Genomic DNA, 22,071 nt, shown 5'->3' on the forward strand with positions numbered 1-22,071 from the left:
GGTGGAAACTTGCTTTGGCGATGATGGCGGAGAGTTAGGGTCCGTTTGGGGCTGCTTTAGTAGTCGTGGTGGAGACTTTCAGTAGTACTAATGTGGAGAATTCTCTTGAGGTGGTGGTGATAGAGATTAATGGACTCATTTGCATTAGTATTGAGGGTTTGATGGTGATGGTGGTGGTGGAGACTTGAATAGTACTCATGTGCAGGTAGAGAATACTTTGGTGGCAGTGGTGGTGGAGATTTGTAATAGTAGTGCTAAGATGTAGGTGGAGACTTGTTTTGGTGATGGTGGCGGAGAGTTAGGGTCTGTTTGGGGCAGCTTTAGTAGTCGTGGTGGAAACTTTCAGTAGTACTAATATGGAAAATTCTCTTGAGGTAGTGGTGGTGGAGATTCATGGACTCATTTGCATTAGTATTTGGGCTTTAGTGGTGGTGGTGGTGGAGACTTGAAATAGTACTCATATGGAGGTGGAGAATACTTTAGTGGCGGTGGTGGTAGAGATTTGTAGTAGTAGTGCTAAGATGTAGGTAGAGACTTTTTTTGGTGATGGTGGCGGAGAAGTAGGGTCCGTTTGGGGCAGCTTTAGTGGTCGTGGTGGAGACTTTCAATAGTACTAATGTGGAGAATTCTCTTGAGGTGGTGGTGGAGATTCATGGACTAACCGATTGAACAAGAAAAACCAAAAGGGGTGTGGTTGGTAATGGTGGATGGATCTCGCAGTGAACAAGGATATGGAGCAGGGGTGGTAATACGAAGTCCAGAAGGGGCCGAGGTCTCTTATGCAGTGAAACTAGAGTTCCAACTCAAAAATAACCAAGCAGAGTACGAAGCTTTCATTACTAGGCTTAGGTTGGCACATACTCTACAAGCAGAGAGGGTAGAGATCTTAACAGATTCCCAGCTGGTCTGTAATCAGCTCGATGAACAGTTTCAGATAAGGGGAGAGAAGATGGAGCTCTATTTAAAGAAAGCAAAGCAGGTGATGGGGCTCTTCCGAGAAGTATAAGTAAAGCAGATTGCCAGAACAGAAAATTACCGAGCAGATATGTTGGCCAGAATGGCATCCACAAAAATTCAATAGAGATGAATTCAACTCATAGCTATCTTATTAAAACAAAGTTCGCCAAGGCAATTATGTGCCTATTCCTGCTCGGTCATATAAGGACCAACAAGCAAGTTTTACAAAAAATTTTCTAAGGCAAACATGTGCCTATTTGCTCGGTCGTCTAAAAGACCAGCAGGCAAATTTTGTAAAATTTTACTAAGGCAAACATATGCCTATTCCTACTTGGTTGTTTAAAGGACCAGCAGGCAAATTCTACAAAGTTTACTAGGGCAAACATGTGCCTATTCTTGCTCGGTCTTCTAAAGGAGCAGACAAGTTTTACAACATCCGCTAAGGCAATTATGTATCTATTCCTGCTCAGTCGTATAAGAATCAGCAGACAAGTTCTACAAAATTCACTAAGGCAAACACGTGCTTATTCCTGCTCGGTCGTCTAAGGACAGACATGCAAAATAATAAATTTTTTACTAAGGTAAAGGGTTTGCCTCTTCCTATCCATCTTCTTAAAAATGAGCAAGCACAATTCTCAATATAATTTGTAGAAACAACCAAAACTAAAGCAAGAAAGCAGTTGGAAAGCATCAAAAGCTTATAAATGCTCAAATGTTGACAAATAAACTGAAAATCCAGAATTTACATAGAAAGTAAATTTATGGATTCTAAAACTCAACAATCTCACTAGCAGGAGGATTTGCAATTTTGGAGAGAGAAAGACCAGCGACTTCTGGAGGAGCAGGTGTTGACCCATGACCTGGTCCCAAAACTTGATCCCCTGCCTCCTTCTCCTGCTCCCCACTTGAAAGATCTTTGACCTGACCCTAGTTCCCCTGGTCTTTATCCCTCTGGCCTTCATCGTCTATATGCTTCTGCACTCTTGTCTCCAACTTGCCCATGTTCAGCTCTGGATATTCTTTTTTGAATACAAACATGATGCACTTGTAGCAAAAGGCGAGTCCGAAATTATACTTTGCATTTAGCCGGTCATCCATATCGACAGATTTGCCTTTCAGCTCGGCTATCTGCTCGTTCAAGGACTAGATTTACTCTTCATAAGCCATTCTCAAAGTGTCCCGCTCGCTCCGTGCAGCCTCAAGATCAGACTTTAAATCCCCAAACTCGCTCTCGAGCTTAGAGGACTTGAACTCAGCAATGACAATCTTATCCTCCAGATCTAGAATTTGCCTGTGCTGGTTGAGCAATTGCTCCTTAGAACGGTCAGCAGACTCAACTTTCTTCTTCAAATCCTGATTCTCCGCTTGAAACTTCCTCTCATGGCGCGCAGACCTATTTTTGTAGTAGGAAATCAGAGTGGCAAGCTTAAAAGAGACCATCTGAACAGAGCCAGCTAGTTCGCTAAGATTCATGCTCTTAATATCCTTGACTATTTTGGACCCCACTGATTTGCCGTAATCCCTCTGGTACGGGGTCAAATAGTCACTCTGATCCTGAGGCGGAAGAGGCGAGGATCGATCTCCAAATTGAGTGCTAACTTTAGAACTCTTGTCATGAAGCTTTTTTTTGCTATTCTTTCGAGGCGGATGAGGAGGCAAAGCAGGAGCTGGGGTCTTTGAAGGACTAGAATGGCTCTTCTTCGGAGGAGTGGGAGCGCTGCTAGAATCACCAGTTCCCCGAGCACGTTTCCTCGACATGGCGCTAAGGATTTTGTTGTCCATCCCAGCAGCTACGTCGACTAAGCCCGACCCGACGAGGTTTGTTGGTGACAAGAACTCTTGACAAGTGGAGGGGTTCACCAAAGCAGTCTCGACATGGAGTAGCGGACTGTCATCAAGCTAGCTGATCAGGCCCCACGAGTCTGAAAGCATAAACAAGGTTAAAAGAAACAGATAAGTGACGACCAGAGATGTAGAATGTAAAGAAAAATAAACGACATGGAGTGATAAAACGCGTTGGAATGTGAATATCACCACTAAGTGAATGGATCGTTGGACACCAATTTCCCCTAGCAAAGAAAATTTTATTTTTTCAGTTTTTACAAGAAGAAGGAAAACCGGTGACAGGTTTCCTTTTTGCAGAGCTCGACATGAAGTAATACGAGACCGCTTTTTTTGGACTGCTTCTCAGTTGGTATAGATGTTTTATTTCCACAAGGGAAGACTCCCCGAGCTTATACCTTTCCCACAATACAAATAGGGCAGAAAGAACTCTCCACCCATTTGGGTGTAGTTGACCAGGAACCAAATGCATACCACACAGTATCCTGGTAAAGTAGGGTTGAAGAGGCTGATATCCAGGAGTTAAGACTGTTATGTATTTTAATGGTGTCCTTTTTATATCAATTAGTTTATAAACCAACTGCTTACCAAACTATTTATTATTATTCTTTTAACAAATTTTTTGTTGCTCATATCTACTTCATGAATAATAATATGTGTACACATGCAATATCAATAGTGTCATGTAAATGACCACATCGTTCAACATTAATTCAAAGTGAGGATGTGCTGGGAAATTGATTATTAAGATTGTGTTCCTTTTTTTTTTTGTTTTAATAGAAAGCAGCAATCACAAAAGTTTGAGGCCAATCCACATATATATATGATTAATGCAAGAAATGTTGTGTTTATACTGTTTAGAGTGCAAAAAAGTCTACTAATTAAAAGGGTACTGAAAGTGAAGAAATCTTGTGTTTAGGGGAGAATAAATGTTACAATTAATATGAAAAACTACGTAAGAGATTAAGAGTAAGGAAATATATCGCTGTGTAGGCATCTCAAAGTAATAAAGAATAAAGAAAGAGAAAATTAAAGTTTTTGCAGTTAACGCACATGCATAAAATATCCTCACAAACCAACGTTTAAAGTAATAGAAACTTAAACGAAAGATATCATGAAACAATATAAGATACTTTATATACTATTTGCTTTTGAAAAAGTGTTGATAATGAAAATGAATCTCCACAATATACAGTGCCATGTAATTAGGATGGGCAATACATACTAATTATAACAGGGCGACGGGGTTTTCTTCTCTTTTGAACAAGTAATTAGCAATTAAATGGGCAATATCTTCAACAAAAGGAAAAATAATTAAAAGTTAAACAAGAAATAAGCGTGCAAAATCACGCTTAACAGAGACAGAGCCATTAAATTACAAAATACTTGGGCCGCAAACTCCGGTAGATTTTCATCATATAACAGATGTTAGCTACTGCCTACTGATGAGCTAATCACTGTTGCCTTTGATTCGCTTCGGCTCTGGACTTGGCTCGCTGCTTTGCGTATAAGAAAAATAAATAAAATAAAAAATACAATATGTCATCAACTTCTGCTCACGCTACTCTTGACTCACGTTCCAGAAGTTGAAGATTCTTTTCCCTCTTCAAAGTAAAAACGACAAAGCAATCAACAAAACAAAAGATTAAGAAAAAAATCCGAAGAATATTCAGCATAAGACGAACGACAAAATGACTAAAATCCGAAGAATATTCAGCACATGCTGCCGTTTTCAGTCCTCTCTCTCTTCTATTATCTTGTCCTCTCTCTTTTTTATTATCTTGTCCACTCTCTGCATGGGTGAATAAAGTTTAGTTTGATATCCTTTTATGATTTAGAGATAAAGCAGAGTTTTTTTTTTTTTTAATATTTAGGCTCTATTTGGTACAACTTTTCAAGAAGAGCTTATTTAAGTAGAGTTTTTATAGATAGAGCTTTTACTAAAAAAAATTAGTTGTTTAGTTGTAAATAAGAGTTTTTATTACAAATTTATGAAATTATTTTAATAGGTAAATTTTTTAAAGTTATATTATGAAAGAATAAATAAGATTGTTAAATAAGTAGATGATATTTTAAATATTTTGACATTTTAAAAAAGTTTTTCAACCTCTACTTCCAAAAGCCAAAAATTTAAAATTTTACTAATAGAGGTAAAATAACTTATTTAAACTTCAAAAACTCTATTAGAAAAACAGTCAAACATCAACAAAAATTATGATAGGAGTTTATTGTATTAAATAAGCACTTATGACCATTAAATAAGTTAAACCAAACAGACACTTATCTTTTTTTTAATATAATTGTGGGCCCAATAAAAAAATAATAATAAGTGAATGAGTGATTGTCGTTCCTGTCTTCATTTTGTGGTTCTGGTGTTCACTTCTCATTTTCCTTTTCAGAGTGATATAGACTTAAGAAATTGTACAAAAAATATCTCAGGCTTGCAACTTAGCCACTGAAACTTATCCACTAATAACCTTGATTGAAAATTCGTGAAGTCTACGACAAGCAAATTAAGTCATGCATGCGTCTGGATAAGATTCATGTTAATTGATTGAGAGAAAAAATTCCATCCACAAGCTAGCTAGTCCTATACTCCGAGATATAGCTGAGATGTGTGCTTCAATTTTTCACAACTTGTTAATCAATACATAAAACTATCTTGCAAAAATTAACCATGGTTTTAATATTTGAGAGAAGTGGCAGTTTTAAGATCAATACTACTCCCATGTTTATTATTATCACCCTTCTGGTGAGTTGTGCATCACAAGTGGTGTCTTCCAGGTCCACGCATGAACAATCCGTTGTTGAGATACACGAAAAATGGATGGCTCAACACGGACGCCGTTATAAGGACGAGCTGGAGAAGGAAATGCGGCTTAAGATATTCAAGGAGAACCTTGAATACATTGAGAAAGCCAATAAGGAGGGGAACCGGACGTACAAGTTAGGCACCAATCAGTTTTCGGACTTAACCAACGATGAGTTTCGTGCTTTATACACCGGATACAAGATGCCAAGCCCGAGCCATCGATCCACAACATCATCCACCTTCAAGTATCAAAACCTGTCCATGACTGATGTTCCAACTAGCCTGGACTGGCGGGACAAAGGAGCTGTCACTCCTATCAAGAACCAGAAAGAATGCGGTAATAAGCAGAATTATGTTAAGTGAATCATATACTAAATACGAAATTTTCATGTGACGTTACTGTAAACATGTGAGAAAGACCGCCCATCTTAATTTTATGAAATGCGGACATCCACACTAGAGAATCACTCGTCATTTTATTTAGAGAGCATTCTCAAGTGCGGACTCACGCCTTTACAACACTGTAAAAACACGCTGCCACACACATCTGAGAATGATTTATTAGACTGAATTGCAAGCATTATATTTTATTGCTTCGTCTAGCTTATATATGTTTAATATGGTGCAGGATGCTGTTGGGCATTTGCAGCGGTGGCGGCAGTGGAAGGGATCACTAAAATTCGCAGTGGTAATCTGATTCAACTTTCGGAGCAACAATTGCTAGACTGCTCGACAAATGGCAACAACGGATGCCTTGGCGGTTCCAGGGAAAAAGCCTTTGCATATATTATACAAAACCAGGGTATTGCCACAGAAGACGAATATCCGTACCAGGCAGTCCCAGGAACTTGCAGTGCCGCACAGAAGCCAGCTGCTGCTAAAATCAGTAATTATGAAGAAGTACCCTCGGGTGACGAGCAGGCTTTACTCAAGGCTGTAAGCATGCAGCCAGTATCCATTGCCATTGCTGCCTACAGTACAGAATTCCAGTCTTACAAAGAAGGTATTTTCAATGGAGTATGTGGGACTCAATTGGATCATGCCGTCACTATTGTTGGGTTTGGAACAACTGAAGATGGAGCCAATTACTGGTTAATTAAGAATTCATGGGGGAACACTTGGGGTGACGCTGGCTACATGAAGATTGTCAGAGATGAAGGTCTCTGTGGCATCGGCACTCGATCTTCCTATCCACTTGCATGAGTACGAACATTATGTATTTGCCACAAAAAGCTGATATATATTTTGTGGTTTTTAATTTATATTTCATAAAATTAAATAATATTTCTAATCTTTACTTAAACTATTAATGTTTGTAATTGAATGCCAATATGTGTTTCGCCTGGTATCAGTTAATGTTAAATCTACACATTAAATATCTAAGTTTGCTCTTTGCCGTAACTATTGGTTTGCATTTCAACTAATAGATTGTACAGAGAATGTCTCGGGGCCCATGCTAAAAACTTACCCGTCAAATATGAAAAATAATAAGGAGCCCGAAGGTCGACGGCTCGTCGCCATGGCAATGAAAAAAAAAAAAAAAAAAAGTAAACCGTGCAGGATTATCCCTACAAGTGTAACTTTATTTTGTTGCCATCATATTATATTTTTCAGTTCAAATATCATTGCTCCCAAAAATTGATGGCATTAGGCTATCACCAATTTGTAGCTTTCATGGTCATGAGAATAAATTAATGAATTGATTCATGGGGTAGTTTCAATTATGCTACTAGTCGATCATCTATATAATATGTGAATTGGATCATATATCCACTTTAATTTGACTTTTCTCCATTGGAATCCACTTGAAAATTCAAATGTAAAGTTCTTTAAACACCCTTGATCTACACAACTTCATTAAAAAAATAAATAATAATAATAATAATATTATTATTAATTGTGAAGTTCATTGCATTTTGAATCAAGCGACTTTGTTTTGGCACCTTGTATAAGTTTGAGAATGTTAGGGAAAAAAAAGGAACTTAAAAAAGATGTGGGTAATTTAAGCTTGTTTACTATGGTCAACTTTATAATGTTACAACACTGCAAACATACTCTGATTTTGAAATTCACCATACACAATTAACAACACATTTTGCTAAATATATAACTATAGTTTTCTAATTAATTATTTCGTCAGCACAATAAAAGAAGAAATAATATGATTATGGATTATCCTCCTCCATATGTTCAATGAAAGTTTCCAACATTGATTCTCATTCTAATTTTCTACAAAGAAAACTAATATAAGTATACAACTGAAACGTTTCTAAAACTCAAAAGAAACCCCCTAAAAAACCTTTAAAAAAAACTAATTTACATCCTCGTTATCTAACTTTTCTTCAAAATTCTTGAACTCAAGCCACTTGTTTGATCTACACAACTTGATAAAAAAGTATAAAAAAATCCCAAAAAATGTCAACAAAGCACTCACAAAGCAGACCATTTTAGTAGCAACAACCATCACATAAACCAGAAACCCAGATGGAATTATGCACATAAAAATCAAACCAAGCATCTCCATCGGCACCCTAAATGGCCTCTTTGTTGCAGGCAACTTTTTCCTTAGCCATAAAAAAGATGCAAATTCTAGTAGCATTCCCAAACTATACAAAAAATTCACACAAGATATTATATTTGTGAAATCCATATAAGAAACCGTTAAGGCTATTAATGTTGAAATGAAAATTCCAACCCAAGGCGTGTGAAACCAACTTGATCTTGATCCAAAAACTTTTGGTAAAAGTCCTAAATTAGTCGTGCCCAAAATTTGGTACGCGCAATTACTTAATTGAGCTTCATAGAGTCCAATAATTGACAAACAAGCACCAATTTCTATGCAAATTTTTAACCATTTGCCTGCTATAATTTCAGCTACTTCAGCAAAATACCCATCAACCCAATTTTGTTGATCTAATGGTATAGCCCCAGTGGCAGCCAAAAGTGGCAGCAAATAGGCTACATAGGTGAGTAACCCAGCTGAGAAAAGTGCTTTTGGGAAAGTACGTTGGGGTTGCTCAACTTCACCCGCTAAAGTACTTGCGTTGTCCCAAAAATTCAGGTTCCAAAAAAGGGTATTGAAAAATAATCTCCAATTTTTTGGCACCCCATTTTGGCCTAAGCTAATCCATCTTATAGAATCAATCTTGGGAATTGCAATTACAGTCAAGAATAGAAATGGTATAAGTGAAACTACACCTAAAGTGACTGCTGTGTAACCCACTATAGCCAAGCCCGTGTAGTTCAAAAAGGACAAAACTAAAGTTACCACAAAAATTGCTAGGTAGTGAGAAAAACCTGAAGCAAAAACCGGGAAGACCAATTTGAGATAGTCAATGCAAAGAATTGGATACGAGGCCAGGTTTATGACACCACTGAGGAATTTCCAGGAGCCCATTAGGGATCCCCAGAAGGGACCAAAAGCATGGTGAGCCCAAATGACGTAGCCACCATTTCCAGGGAAAGTTGTGGCAAGTTCAGCAGTCACTAGGGCCTCAGGAATGCTCCAAATGAAGGGGAAAATGAGGAAGCCCAAGATAGCGAAGAGCGGCCCGGCCGCTCCTACTGCGGGTTCTTCACCGTAGGGGCCTCCGGCAACCTCAAAGTAGATGAGGAAGATGAGAGGAAGGAGGGATAACTTCTTGGAGGTTACGGTTATGGTAGATTGCTGTTGTTGTTGATCTTCAAGAAAGGGAACTTGGGAGATGGTTTCTTGTTCTTGGCCCATTGCTTTGTGAGGTATTATTTGCCTCAAATTTTTGTTTGCTTGGGAATTGTATTATTGGGTTGGTTGGTGCTGTTGAATTAGCGTGGCCAATTATGATGGCATTGAGTGGTCCACATGGCACATCACATGGATTTTGTCAAATTTACTTGCAACCACAAGCATTGAGTTACTTGTAAAGTTGTAATTGCTATAATTTCTGGTATGTTGTCACATTTTTCTTCATTTTTTTTTTGGGAAATATAAATATCTTGACCATGCGATGATTAAGTTAGATAAGAATAAGATGCATTTAAGATTATATTAAGTATTTAGCTGAGACCACCCTAATTCAAATCGCAATGAAGGTAGAAATTAAAAAAATTAATTTAAACCTTACGCATTCTATAACTTTAATAAAGACAGTTGATAAAAATTTGTGTAATGAAAGTTGATCAAATCTCGCAATTGCATAAAGCAAATCCTCTTGCGACCAAAAGTGCTTCGATTTCTGCATAAAGTCCTAATTTTTCATACAAAATCATGGAGTAAAGTCGTTTTCTTAGGTGTAAAGCCATTGTGACAAAGCCAATCGAATGACTTAACAAAATATCTGCAAGATTTCATTGCACCAAATCACTCACCAACTAAACAGTTTGGCCAGTAAAATACGGGGGCTTGAAAATAGACAATCGAAGATATTGATCGATTGAAACATAAATTAATTGAGAAAAAAAAATGAATTTCAGTATATGAATTTTTTTATTTGAATTAATGTTGGCAATTGAAATCATATCCTTGGCAATGGCGATTCCTTAGAATCTCAACAATCTTATCTTCTCGGCTTTAAATAATATATATATATTTCTTTTCTGCCAATAATTGAGTCTTTGATCTTCACGCATCCTTCGCACAGCTAAGCCCAAATCCTTGTATATATGTATATATAGTTTGCATTGACCTGAATTTTTGATTTTATAACTCTTTAAGTAATGGTTGGTATATTTCGGTCCTAATAAATGTAATAATATTTAATATCCTAAGAGATTGTGACATTTACGAGACTTTAATTACTTAACTTACAATCGTTGACTGCAAGATCATGTGTCCCATAATTTAAAATAAAAATCTTAACTTCATCTTCATGCATATGGTAAAAATCAATTGTAAAAATCGTACTTTAATTGTCTTGCATCTTGCCAATGGGTTATCAATGCGCCCGTAGCTCATTGGTATACCCATGCACCCATGCGCCGAACAACCTTGGGTGTATGGGTTTGAGTTCCAGCGCTAGCACAAACTTAACATTCATATATAATAAGTGTTTATTTGTCTCTCCACATTGAATAAAATCAAATATCAATAGAGCTCTAATTATAATATATCAGTGTCTAAAAAAAAAATAACTTACATCTTGGAATCAAAATACTAAATATTTTTTTTTGTTACCAAATTCATAGCATATATAGAAATCGGATATATTAGGGCAGAGAAAAGAAAAAGGAAAAAGAGGAACGATTGCATCAGTGTAGAGTGTATGTAATTTTTTCAACTCTTAGTTTTTATTTAAGACGTACACAATCAAAGGGTAAAAAAAAAGTCCACATAACAACTTTTATATACCACTTTTTTGAGTAAGAATATTGAGCCCAAAGCCACAAGCCTCACTCTGTATGTCTACACAATTTTTTCTTATTTTGAAAATAAAGTCAATTACATATTTAAATCAAGAGCTTTGCCTCATCATTCTTCATTTTCACCACCATCATTAAACTTAATCACATTCTTAGCCTTCAAAAACTTCATAAAAAAGTACCACCCAATGGCTCCCAAAGTCATCAACCCACTCACCAAATAAACAATCTTCGTAGCAACAACCATTATCACAAACAAAAACCCAGATGGGATCAAGCACATAATCACCAAACCAGGCAGCTTCATTGGCACCCTATAAGGCCTCTTCAATTGTGGCTTCTTCATTCTCAGCCAAATAAATGCTGCAAATTCCAATAACATCCCTAGACTGTACAAGAAATTTGCTGATGCAACTATGCTTTCAAAGTCCATATACGAGACCCCTAGCGTTATCAAAGTTGACACCAATATGCCCACCCAAGGAGTGTTGAACTTCTTGGACCTTAAACCAAAAAACTTAGGCAAAAATCCCAAATCAGCCATGCCCAAAATTTGATATGCACTGCTGCTTAATTGAGCTTCAAATAACCCAATTGCCGATAACACAGCCCCAACTTCAAGCCAAATTTTTAGCCACTTCCCAGCAATCATCTCAGCAGCAGTGGCATGGAACCCGGAATCCCATTGACTCTGATCCACATTGACAGCACCAATCACAGCAAAAAGTGGGATCAAATAAGCCACACAAGTGAAAATCACAGCCACAAGTAGTGCCACAGGGAATGTCTTTTGTGGCCTATCAACTTCGCCAGCCAATGTGCTAACATTGTCCCAAAAATTCAAGTTCCAAAATAGGGTGTTGAAGAACAAATTCCAATCTTTTTTAAGACCCTTTTGGCCTGAACTGAACCACCTATGTGGCTTAATTTTTGGGATTGCAGCTAGTGACATTATTATAAAAGGTGAAAGTGAAACTAACCCAAGTAACACAGCAACATAACCGACAATTGTCAAGCCAGTGAAATTCAAGAATGATAGTATACAAGTCGATACCATGATAGCAAGACTCCTAGGCCAGCCCGATTCAAGAGGGTGAATCACTTTCTTCAGATAATCAATACACAACACAGGGAAAGCAGCAATGTTGATGACGCCACTCAGGAATTTCCAGGAGCCCATGAGGGAGCCAAAGAAAGGGCCGAATGCTCGGTCAGCCCATATGACAAAGCCGCCATCGCCGGGGAAGGCCGTGGAGAGCTCTGCCGTGATCAGGGCTTCGGGGATACTCCATATAAAGGGAAAGATCATGAACCCCAGTAGGGCGTAGAGGGGCCCGGCGGCCTTCACGGCGGGTTCTTCCCCGTACGGGCCCCCGGCCACCTCGAAATAGATGAGAAATATGAGAGGGATAAGAGTTAGTTTCTTTGATTTTATTGTGGTTGTTGCCACGGTGGTCGGCAAAACGACTGGTGGTGATGCTGCTGCTGAGGTTTGCATGGCTTCCGTCTCCGTCATCTTCATCGTCGTCATGTCATTAGGTTTCAGATCAGGAAGATTCTAATTATTTCATATTTATAAAAACGAAAAAAGATGAAACTCAGATGTCAGAAGGAGGATATCAAGGGATTGGAGGCTGGTGTGGCTTTGATTTCAGTGAGGCAAATAATGTAGTGATAGAGGAGAGTAGTGACGAAAGAAGTAAATTTTGCATGAGTTAAAGATAAATCGGAAGTGGGGACTCATCATGGCCGACAAGGAGAAGGATTATGTGAGAGAATACAATTTGGGTTGTTTTGGGAGTGTTTAATGCAATTTCATGCGCATATTTCTTATCCAAACCCTAGATGCTTTACAATCTTGGGCAGCCGACTGCTATTTAATTCTGTTTTTTTTTGTGGGGAGTTATGATTTGCCAAGATGGCCGCTTTGGTAATAAAGTGTTGGCTCCATTGATAATGGAGTCTCCTTAAGTAGTTTGACTGGATTTGCTCCCAGTTCAAGTCGCAGAGAAGTCGTATTTGTTGGAAAAACCTGGGCCTCTCTCGGTTCGAGTGGAGAATTTTAATCTGAATTGTAGTGTACGAATTTAAAGGTACCTCCCAGAGTTAAGGCCCTCCCAAAATACTTCACGGTAAAAAAAAAAAAAAGAGATGGCCACTTTGGTATTTTTCTTATTCACGTATCTGTAGATGATTTAACTAAGCACTTATACCTAGTTTAGTTGTCAACGTAAAATTTTAGTAGTCAATGTCTCAATAGTATTAAGCCTTGTCAGTTGGACCAAAAAGTAGCCACATCATTAAGAGTTTGGTGGATGCAAGTCAACACATAAGGATTACTCCACTGAGGGATTCCTCTTCTGAGCAGATAACCAGATTCTGCGAATCCTCTTTTTATTTTGTCGTCTTTCACTAAAATAAATGGCAGTGAAGTTGTATTTGGAATAAATGACTCCATCCGAATAATCGATACTCACTTTTTTTTTTTTTAGCAGAATAACGATACTCACTTAATATAAAAAAGAAGCTAAATAAATTCTTATCAAAAGGGAAGTCCAATCTCAATAATGGCGGGACTCGAACTCAAATGGGCTATTTTTATCTCATAATTTAAGTATCAAAAAATTAATAAAATTTAATTATCTAGACTTTATTTTTCATACTTTGGGTACCGTACCCCATGGTCGCAGACTACTAACGAAAATTTTATCGGAAATATTACTTCTAAGTTTTTGAGGGGGGCCAAAATGTTAACGAGACAGAGAGCCGAAGCCGAAACAAAGGCCAAAAATATAGAGGTAAATGTAGAAATATAAAAAGTATGGGGTTCAGAAAATAAAGTCCACGCCGCAATTATTATTCAATAAAAAAAAATTATTACCCATCAAAAACAGAGCAGCTCTCTGTTGCTCACGGGTGAAGCATCAATGGAATCGGTATCTCTAAAGCAATTAATTTCCGCGACAAATTGGAGATACCCAATAATCCCGCTCCGTTTGTACTCAAGAAATCTTAGTCTACACTTTCAAAATCGTCGCTTTCCGTGTCCTCTTATTCGCTCTAAACAATCTGACTTTCAAGGTAAGTTTCTTCGTTTTCTGACAATTTTGCAATGTATAGTAGCAGTAATTTTAGTTTATCAGCTGGTATTAATTGCTTACAAAGATGGTTTAAACAATAACTGGTTAAATGATTGTTCTTTTTCCCCTTTTCGCAAGCACAGGTTCCATTTCACAGCGTTTTGACATAACTAATGAGTCCAAACTTAGCAATTCATAGCGTTCAATAAGGATGCTTTTATTAATCGTAGCTGATAGTAAAAATAGGTGATGTTTTATTTTCAATCAAAGTGAAGCACAATCACAACTTTAATCAGTGGGTCACGGTCGCCAAGTAGATATTGTTTGCGATACATCCGTCGTTGGATTTGCCTTTTAGCTTCAGGCAAAGGTCCTTTACCTTAAATGCATATACTAAACTAGGGGAGTTGAAGACTTATAGACACTCATAGGCTTGCCTTTGGTACCATGTGGGAATTCAAGACTTTTTGTGATGGCTATGTCGTTGCTTTGAGTCTCACTCAGGCATCCTTCACCTTAAAAGCATTTATTTAGTTAGAACTTATAACCACAATCCTTAATATATGCTTATCTTGTGTTAACTACATTTGGGTCGTGATTACTTACCTTTGAGAAGGTTTAATTTTTCATGGAGCTTCAATGTTATGTTGCTTGGACAAGTGTTTCAATTTAGAATTCATATCAGATGAATGACCATTTTCTGCTCAAAGTTTTAGTTGCATATCTTATGGTTTCATTTTTTTTTTAGCCTCCCAGGTTTACCAGGTGATAGTCTCAACATTGAGTCTGCCATGCGATCTCTGTATTAAATGTATTCTGGTTTTAAAAATACAGCAAGTGATGATCCTTTTATTTTGCTTACAAAAAAATGTCAGATTTGATTCACTAAATCATGTATCGTTCAGACATTTTCCTTTTTCAATCCTTTCTGTAGACCCCCATTTGTGTGTACTCATGGAATGAGAGAGGCATAAATCCTTGTTGTAGCCAGGAATTTATTTTAGGGAGGACTAAATTTTATGTGCATTATGGGAAGTGGGCTAGGCTAGGCATCAAAAAGAAGTTAAAAATAGTACGCCCAATCTTTTAGAAAACTCAGCCAAGAGATAGCCTAGTTGAACGAACTCTGACCTCTTGTAGTGACATAATCTCAGAGGCCTTGTTGATATGGAGGATCTTATCTTCTTTGTGCATAGTTTCAAAGTTCTGTACTGCACTTAAAGTGGACTAATATATCTGTCAAATTAATGACGTTAAAACTATAATATTATACGTTTGATTCTCATTTATCATTTTGTAATATGATTCAACTATGTTGTAATTTCAAAGCATAATTTAAGTTAACGTCAAATTTCTGCTTCAGATTTTCAGGGCTATGCAAAACCTAAACGTCTGTTGCCAGCCACAGAAGTGAAAATCTCTACTGATACCTCACCAAGGACATTTTCTTCTTTCAGTCCCAAAGAATCTCGGTCTTTGTTTAAGGTTAAGATACAGACAAGTAACATATATGGCTCAAGTCTGAGTGATTTGAATGCCGGTATACTCTTGTGCTTGATAGACGAAAATGGTGACTCAATATTACAGAGATTACCTTCTAGTTCAATGACTTATCATTCTACCAAGACAGAGGACTCTATTGATCCTGATAGGATGCACTTTCAAAGAGGTTCTTCTGACGAGTTTACCTTTGAGGGACCTAGACTGGGACAAATTGAAGCTCTTTGGATCAGTCTTGAATCAGGTTAGTCTACAATCTTCTATTATGCAGCCATGATATATAACTTGTTCCGTTAATACTTAATACCCTGAGTTATAGAAGCTTAGACACAATTGGAAAAATTATGATGATGGTCGTAGGTGAGTAGTTTAATATTTCAAAAAACTTGTTTCTCCTTAACCACTGATGAATCACTTTTAGTCCTACAGCTTTAACTGAAGAATTCTGGAAGATTTTAATAATTGTCTCTCTTTTTTTCATTTCTAAGATCAGGTCAGTGGAGATTAAGAGGCATAAGCCTTACAATCATCGATGCTTGTGAATCTTCATTGGAAGAAGATGGCGAAGAAAAGATCCAATGTAAAGGCTATTGTTATGATTTTGAAGTTGATGATATCTTGCTTGGGGAGGGAAGCAATGTGTCCATGGTGGAGCTTAGACCTTCCCGTTTAACTGAATTATCTGGGCTCGACCCATTCACCTTCTTGGCTACAGCCGTGTCACAATCAAATTCACTTTGGAATGCTCAGATATCTAAGGAGGAAAGCCTGAAGGAATATGCAGATTTGAAGTTCTCTTTATTACTTTATGATGCTATTTTGATTCTTGTTGGTACATCAGTTACATCATTCTCAATTGGCGAAAGTTCTGCTTTGGCATTCCTGATTGGTGGGGTCAGCGGGTTTTTGTATCTGTTGCTACTGCAAAGGTCCATTGATGGATTGCCAGCCCCAAAATCAATTTCCAGCCAGCCCCAGAATCAATTTAAATCTCCATTGTCGAGTATTGCATTGGCAGTAGGAATATCATTTTTAGCTCTCAAGTATAGTAACATCTCAGGAGATGATGTTCTTCCCTTCGTGCTTACCCCCAAAGACCTCTTAGTTGGGATGCTGGGATTTCTTGCATGTAAAGTGGCCGTGGTTCTGGCTGCCTTCAAGACAGTGCCAGTGAGTCTGAAGGAGAACAAGTAATACATTCTCGTGTTATGCTTTATTCAAAGGGAAAGATAGATTGTAGAATGTATTGGTTATTCGGACAAATACCTAATAAGAAGACGTCTAAATGCGTATATTTTCGGGAGACAAAAACAACATCTAGGTGCATATTTTTTCGGAGAACAAAACAAAACTTCTAGAAGAAAGGAAGTGACCTAATATTGCAGAGCTCGTATGTATTAATGTATAATGGATGAAAACATTTCGAGGTTTTGCGTTTGCCGGGAGTCGAACCCGGGTCTATTGCTTGGAAGGCAATTATCCTAACCGTTGGACTACAAACGCTCGTGATCGTAAGACTTCTTAATATTAGTTTAAAACCAAGAACGAAGTTTTGGCAATAATTCGACATTTTGAGATTATTATTATTTTTTTCTTCATGCAGCGCATCATTATTGAGAACATTAGGGGATTATGAGATTTCATTTTTTTTTTTTGGCCCCCTTGAAACTTTCTTGGATCATTTTTCTTGTATGTAAACATATGTTATCTAGCCAAGTAACCATCTCTATATATCTAAACATTTGCCTTAAATTGCATCTAATCAAATCCCTTTTGACCTCGGCAACACAAATAAGTATAACACATAAAACAATTTCAAAACACTTTTTGTTTTATTTATTTTCCTTGGTTTGCATGACATTCTCGTAAACTCATTCTAACAATAATTTGGTCCATCTAAAAATCAACATTTAGCTACACTGAGTCAATGTCTCTTAGAATTTTCTTGCATCTTTTGATAAACATGGGGTGAATTGTTTGCTTTGGCCTTGCATTCTTGCTTCATTTTCAATTTTATTCTCAATCCGGCCGCAATGTTCTTACTTCATTGGATTGAAGGATATTGGTTCGGCCATTGGAATTGTTGTCTTAGATAAGTGCCAGACATGACTCCCACCACTCTAAATATTTCCAAATAGAGCCTCCAAGATTTCTTGGAGAGTTTTGTTGTCAATCAATTTACATCACAATCTATATCGATCTCACGGGATTAAAATCACCTTAAAATTAAATTTGCTATACATTTTGGTTTTATTTGATCTACGTGACTTTAAAATTAGTTCGATGTTTCACGCGAGGGAAGACCTATTAAATTTTACTTTATATTAATGTCAAATATTTTGTCTAACAATATTAGTGTGATAGGAAATCAATCACTTGACCTCTTGTTCCTATTTCAAATGACTAAACTATTGGTTTAAGAACCTCGAATTTCGATATGCTCATAGCTTTGATTGATTTGTGAAAATCTTAAAACCAAGAAAGGAAAAAGGAAAATGACATTAACCTAATCCATTCATTAGTATTAACTTAGTTCTTTAGGTTCCATCTGGCAACCAAAAGTAATTTTCTTATTTAAAATACGATCGCTTGAAGACAAAAAGCACTTGAATGGAAACAAGAGCCTTACGGGGGTATCGAATGTGCTCAAGATTCCAATGCCCGATAGCACAACAAGACAGCACTTGCAAGAACAATTGGCCACGTTGCTCTCTCAGACAAAATTTAGCATCTTTGTAGAACTCTGAATAACAAACAGAATTTCAAAATTAACATACAGAGGGACAAATCGTTGCAAAAATTAAATTGAAGCTTTTTCTTAAACAATTTTTTTCATTGGTCGCATAAAATTTGATTCCTTTTCTGCTTCTATCGCCGATGTATTTTGTCCCAATTTGTTCCATGCAGCAATATTTTAGCACACAACATCAAACATCAGCATGTTATATGAAACATTCTTGACAGATCCATAATTCAATTTAGTATTGCTTCAGAGACAATATTTTTTGCTTATATCTCAACTCTTCGCCTCAATTCATCAAAGTGATAAAATAAGCTGAAGATACCAAATGTGTTCGACATTTTCGATCGCAGCTAACCCTTGCATAGGAGTAAGCAATGACAAAATCATGTGTCAAAAGACTACAGTTGCAGCAACAAGAGCTGGAGTGACCATAGCTCCTAGGCAAAGAAGCTCACATATTTTTCCGGGATTATCAAGACAAGGCATCCCTCAGAGTACTGCTCTACATGTAAGTGAAATTGTTGAAAGACAGTCTCAGGATAATAGCTTAGCCATGGAAGATGCTTGTAGAAGCAAGCCACAGTTTCATCCTATGTTCCTCGAGGAGGCATATGAAAGATGCAGAAACATATGTGCAGAATATGCAAAGACCTTTTATTTAGGTAACTTATTCCTGTTATTCCTTTCAAATTTTTCCATCGTGCTGCTTCTTTAATGCTAAGTGCATAACGTTTGAGATTAACTTTTCTTATGGTTTCTTGATGCAGGAACGTTGTTAATGACAGAGGAGAGGCAGAAAGCGATATGGGCAATTTACGGTAAGAAAGAACTTGGAAACTTGTTGTGCAAGAAATGAAATGACATTTGCACGTAAAAGTGTGCATAAAATTAACACTATTACTTGACTAGATGAATCATGGTTTTTCATTTAGACCTTCAATGAATCAATTTCGCGGCTAAAATTCTGTGTACAGTTTGGTGCAGGAGAACCGATGAGCTAGTTGACGGCCCCAACGCTACTTACATGGGCTCTGTAGTTCTTGATAGATGGGAAGAGAGACTGCAAGACATTTTTTATGGGCGCCCGTATGACATGCTTGATGCTGCACTCACTGATACGGTTTTCAAATTCCCGCTAGACATCAAGGTGCTTAAATAACAAGTTTCAAAAGCTATTTTCTCTGAAAATCAAGATGAAATGTAATGATCTAATGGGATTTCCCCCCCCCCCCCCCCTTCTTCTTCTTCCATAACAGCCTTTTAGAGACATGATTGAAGGAATGAGAATGGATACAAGAAAGTTCAGATATGAAGACTTTCAAGAGCTTTATCTTTACTGCTACTATGTGGCTGGCACTGTAGGCTTAATGAGTGTTCCAGTAATGGGAATTGCACCGGATTCTTCATCTTCTGCACAAAGTATATACAATGGGGCACTCAATTTGGGTGTTGGAAATCAATTGACAAACATTCTTAGAGATGTTGGAGAGGAGTAAGTTTCAACATATCAAAACAGCACAATATATATGTTAAGAGTTATTCAAATTTTAAATTCTTCAACTTAATTCATTTTTATGTATGTCAGTGCTTCCAGAGGGAGAGTTTATCTTCCTCAAGATGAGCTTGCACAATTTGGATTATGCGACAAGGATGTTTTCGCCAGAAAAGTCACTGATAACTGGCGAGAGTTCATGAAAGAGCAAATTAAAAGAGCAAGAACTTTCTTTAACATGGCTGAAGAAGGAGCTTCACAGCTTGACAAGGATAGCCGTTGGCCGGTGAGTTTTTCAATATATTAGACACCCCTTATATAAAAGGCCCTATGAAATTGCTCTGTAGATGTTGACAAGTTGATTGATGGTGATTTGCAGGTTTGGTCATCCCTGTTAATATATAGAGAGATTTTGGATGCTATTGAGGAAAATGACTATGACAACTTGACAAAAAGAGCTTATGTTGGAAGGATGAAGAAGTTTCTAATGTTGCCACAGGCATATAATAGAGCTCAATCAAAAGGTAGTTTGATTTGTCCCTACTGATCAGGATTTTCAGAATCCAGGACATGGGAACATGGAAAAACAGAAACCACAAAATGACATGTTTTGTAGAGAAGAATTAAAATTTGTATACTGATTGTCTAATATTGCTTGTGAATGTAAATTAAGTTGAATATGAATTAACATTTTTCAGAGTGATATTGTTCACAAGACTCTCCAATTAATTCTTTGAATATAAAGTAGGCATGCATTTGAAAGCAATACTTAATCAAGGCTTAGTCAATTTCCAGGATATAATCAACACACATTTGAAAGCACGTGTTCTCTCCAGATTGAAGAAAAATAAAATCATGAAGGAAATAATGATATTTGCACACACACACAAATGTGATAATTTGGAGATTCATTTTCCACATTTATAAGGCATAACACCAACTAGAATAATGCTAAAAATCTCAATTTGTATTCTAATTAATGTGGCATTTATCTATTGGAGGGTATGATAATAATTTTACTCTGTTACAAATTTGTAAACTTCCTCCATCCAAATGCGAACATGACTATCCATTTTTCCCATTTTTTTAATTTATATTTATTAAAATAAGTATTAAAGTTTCCACCACGCAGCATGAGACCGATAGCTAATAACTCTTTTGTAAAGTAGCTTAGCTGAAACAAAGGTACCCCAGAACGAAGCTAATCAGCAAATCTCCTAGCGAGCATCACGGTACTAAATTAGCTATTATACTATTTAGCAAGCATCACAATCCATTGAAAAATCAGTAGCTATATCTATTTTAGTCATTATACAATGAAACAATTCTTTAGTAATTTTAAAATTTATAAAATGCACTTTAAAAAAAAATTACGTAATTGCAATAGCACAAGTTACTGAATACTTAACTCCTTTTTTTTTTTGCCGCATAATAGAAGCAGTTTATTTTATCTATCGCAACAATTCCAAAATGCCCTTAACTCATAACTCTTTTTTTTTGTGTATTAAACCATCTGGTATGTGAATACCACATTAGGCCTCGACTAATCCAGATTCGAGTTTATTTTATCTATCGCAGCAATTCCAAAATGCCCTTAACTCGTAACTCTTTTTTTTTTTTGTATTAAATCATTTGGTATCTATCTAAAGTCCATATTGGGCTCCGACTAATCCAGATTCAAGCCAAGTAGGACTACTAAGATAGCAAAGCTCTCCCAACAAGTATTTAACGCAGTTGCATTCCCAAACCTCGAACTTGAGGACCTTAGTTAAGATAGAACGGCCCCATGCTAGCTGATCTACGCGCTTGTTGGTTAAACTCGGAACTCTTTTGTAACGTAACTTAGCTGAAAGTCTGAAACAAAGTCATGGGCCCATGGCTAGTCCCACAACGTTTCCAACATGCGATCGCATAGCGAGCATCACGGCACTAATTAACTTGACTGAAAATAGTAGAGAATGGGGCACGACAGACAAATTAACGTAATGTATCCGTCTGGGTTGTGCATTACGGATTAAATGTGTCTGCGTCAATTACTCACACTTGTTCGTTTATATAATTAACTTGCAAAAAGTTAAACATGGTTTACTCAATCAGTTTCCAGGATTATCATCAGACATGTTTCAGAGTGATATACATTGAAGAAATTGTACAAAAAATATCTCAGGTTAGCAACTTAGCCACCGAAAGTTGGTAGCATTCAGGCTTCCACCAACTTGTAGCTTTCATGACAATAAACTACCAATACCAAAATGGAAAATTTTACCATGTAATGGATCCTAATAAATAAGAATATTTAGAATGTTAC

General features: G+C 37.0%; 5 protein-coding genes and 1 non-coding gene across 6 annotated transcripts; 3 read left to right on the forward strand and 3 right to left on the reverse strand.

Annotated features, from left to right (window-relative positions):
• Window positions 1-5,425: 5,425 nt before the first annotated feature.
• Window positions 5,426-6,814, forward strand: LOC18051181 (ervatamin-C). Its single transcript, XM_006445595.2, has 2 exons — window positions 5,426-5,948; window positions 6,240-6,814. Exons 1-2 carry the CDS (start codon window positions 5,477-5,479, stop codon window positions 6,812-6,814), a joined length of 1,047 nt encoding a protein of 348 aa, XP_006445658.1. The 5' UTR covers window positions 5,426-5,476.
• A 1,074-nt stretch (window positions 6,815-7,888) lies between these two features.
• LOC18051182 (probable polyamine transporter At3g13620) lies at window positions 7,889-9,425 on the reverse strand. Its single transcript, XM_006445596.2, has one exon. The coding sequence runs from the start codon at window positions 9,336-9,338 to the stop codon at window positions 7,923-7,925; it is 1,416 nt and encodes a 471-aa protein (XP_006445659.1). The 5' UTR covers window positions 9,339-9,425; the 3' UTR covers window positions 7,889-7,922.
• Window positions 9,426-10,898: 1,473 nt separating this feature from the next.
• LOC18051183 (probable polyamine transporter At3g13620) lies at window positions 10,899-12,803 on the reverse strand. Its single transcript, XM_006445597.2, has one exon. It carries the CDS (start codon window positions 12,477-12,479, stop codon window positions 11,058-11,060), a length of 1,422 nt encoding a protein of 473 aa, XP_006445660.1. The 5' UTR covers window positions 12,480-12,803; the 3' UTR covers window positions 10,899-11,057.
• A 1,009-nt stretch (window positions 12,804-13,812) lies between these two features.
• On the forward strand, window positions 13,813-16,829 carry LOC18051184. Its single transcript, XM_006445598.2, has 3 exons — window positions 13,813-14,029; window positions 15,392-15,772; window positions 16,022-16,829. Exons 1-3 carry the CDS (start codon window positions 13,876-13,878, stop codon window positions 16,720-16,722), a joined length of 1,236 nt encoding a protein of 411 aa, XP_006445661.1. The 5' UTR covers window positions 13,813-13,875; the 3' UTR covers window positions 16,723-16,829.
• A 130-nt stretch (window positions 16,830-16,959) lies between these two features.
• TRNAG-UCC lies at window positions 16,960-17,031 on the reverse strand. Its single transcript has one exon. It is a non-coding gene; the product is annotated as a tRNA-Gly (tRNA).
• A 1,565-nt stretch (window positions 17,032-18,596) lies between these two features.
• Window positions 18,597-20,310, forward strand: LOC18051185 (phytoene synthase 2, chloroplastic). Its single transcript, XM_006445599.1, has 6 exons — window positions 18,597-18,933; window positions 19,039-19,089; window positions 19,246-19,418; window positions 19,528-19,763; window positions 19,857-20,049; window positions 20,143-20,310. Exons 1-6 carry the CDS (start codon window positions 18,597-18,599, stop codon window positions 20,308-20,310), a joined length of 1,158 nt encoding a protein of 385 aa, XP_006445662.1.
• The last annotated feature ends 1,761 nt before the right edge of the window (window positions 20,311-22,071 follow it).

The sequence above is a fragment of the Citrus clementina genome, unplaced genomic scaffold (genome assembly GCF_000493195.1).
Source record: "Citrus clementina cultivar Clemenules unplaced genomic scaffold, Citrus_clementina_v1.0 scaffold_2, whole genome shotgun sequence".
NCBI classification, from domain to species: Eukaryota; Viridiplantae; Streptophyta; class Magnoliopsida; order Sapindales; family Rutaceae; genus Citrus; species Citrus x clementina.

Excerpts from the sequence above, each read along its gene's own strand:
- LOC18051181 (XM_006445595.2), top strand. The coding sequence starts at position 5,477 with ATGGTTTTAATATTTGAGAGAAGTGGCAGTTTTAAGATCAATACTACT. Across the intron at positions 5,949-6,239 it reads CAAGAACCAGAAAGAATGCG|GATGCTGTTGGGCATTTGCA; the intron begins GTAATAAGCAGA and ends AATATGGTGCAG.
- LOC18051182 (XM_006445596.2), bottom strand. The coding sequence starts at position 9,338 with ATGGGCCAAGAACAAGAAACCATCTCCCAAGTTCCCTTTCTTGAAGAT.
- LOC18051183 (XM_006445597.2), bottom strand. The coding sequence starts at position 12,479 with ATGACGACGATGAAGATGACGGAGACGGAAGCCATGCAAACCTCAGCA.
- LOC18051184 (XM_006445598.2), top strand. The coding sequence starts at position 13,876 with ATGGAATCGGTATCTCTAAAGCAATTAATTTCCGCGACAAATTGGAGA. Across the intron at positions 14,030-15,391 it reads TAAACAATCTGACTTTCAAG|ATTTTCAGGGCTATGCAAAA; the intron begins GTAAGTTTCTTC and ends TTTCTGCTTCAG. Across the intron at positions 15,773-16,021 it reads TTGGATCAGTCTTGAATCAG|GTCAGTGGAGATTAAGAGGC; the intron begins GTTAGTCTACAA and ends TTCTAAGATCAG.
- LOC18051185 (XM_006445599.1), top strand. The coding sequence starts at position 18,597 with ATGTGTTCGACATTTTCGATCGCAGCTAACCCTTGCATAGGAGTAAGC. Across the intron at positions 18,934-19,038 it reads TGCAAAGACCTTTTATTTAG|GAACGTTGTTAATGACAGAG; the intron begins GTAACTTATTCC and ends TTCTTGATGCAG. Across the intron at positions 19,764-19,856 it reads CTTAGAGATGTTGGAGAGGA|TGCTTCCAGAGGGAGAGTTT; the intron begins GTAAGTTTCAAC and ends TATGTATGTCAG.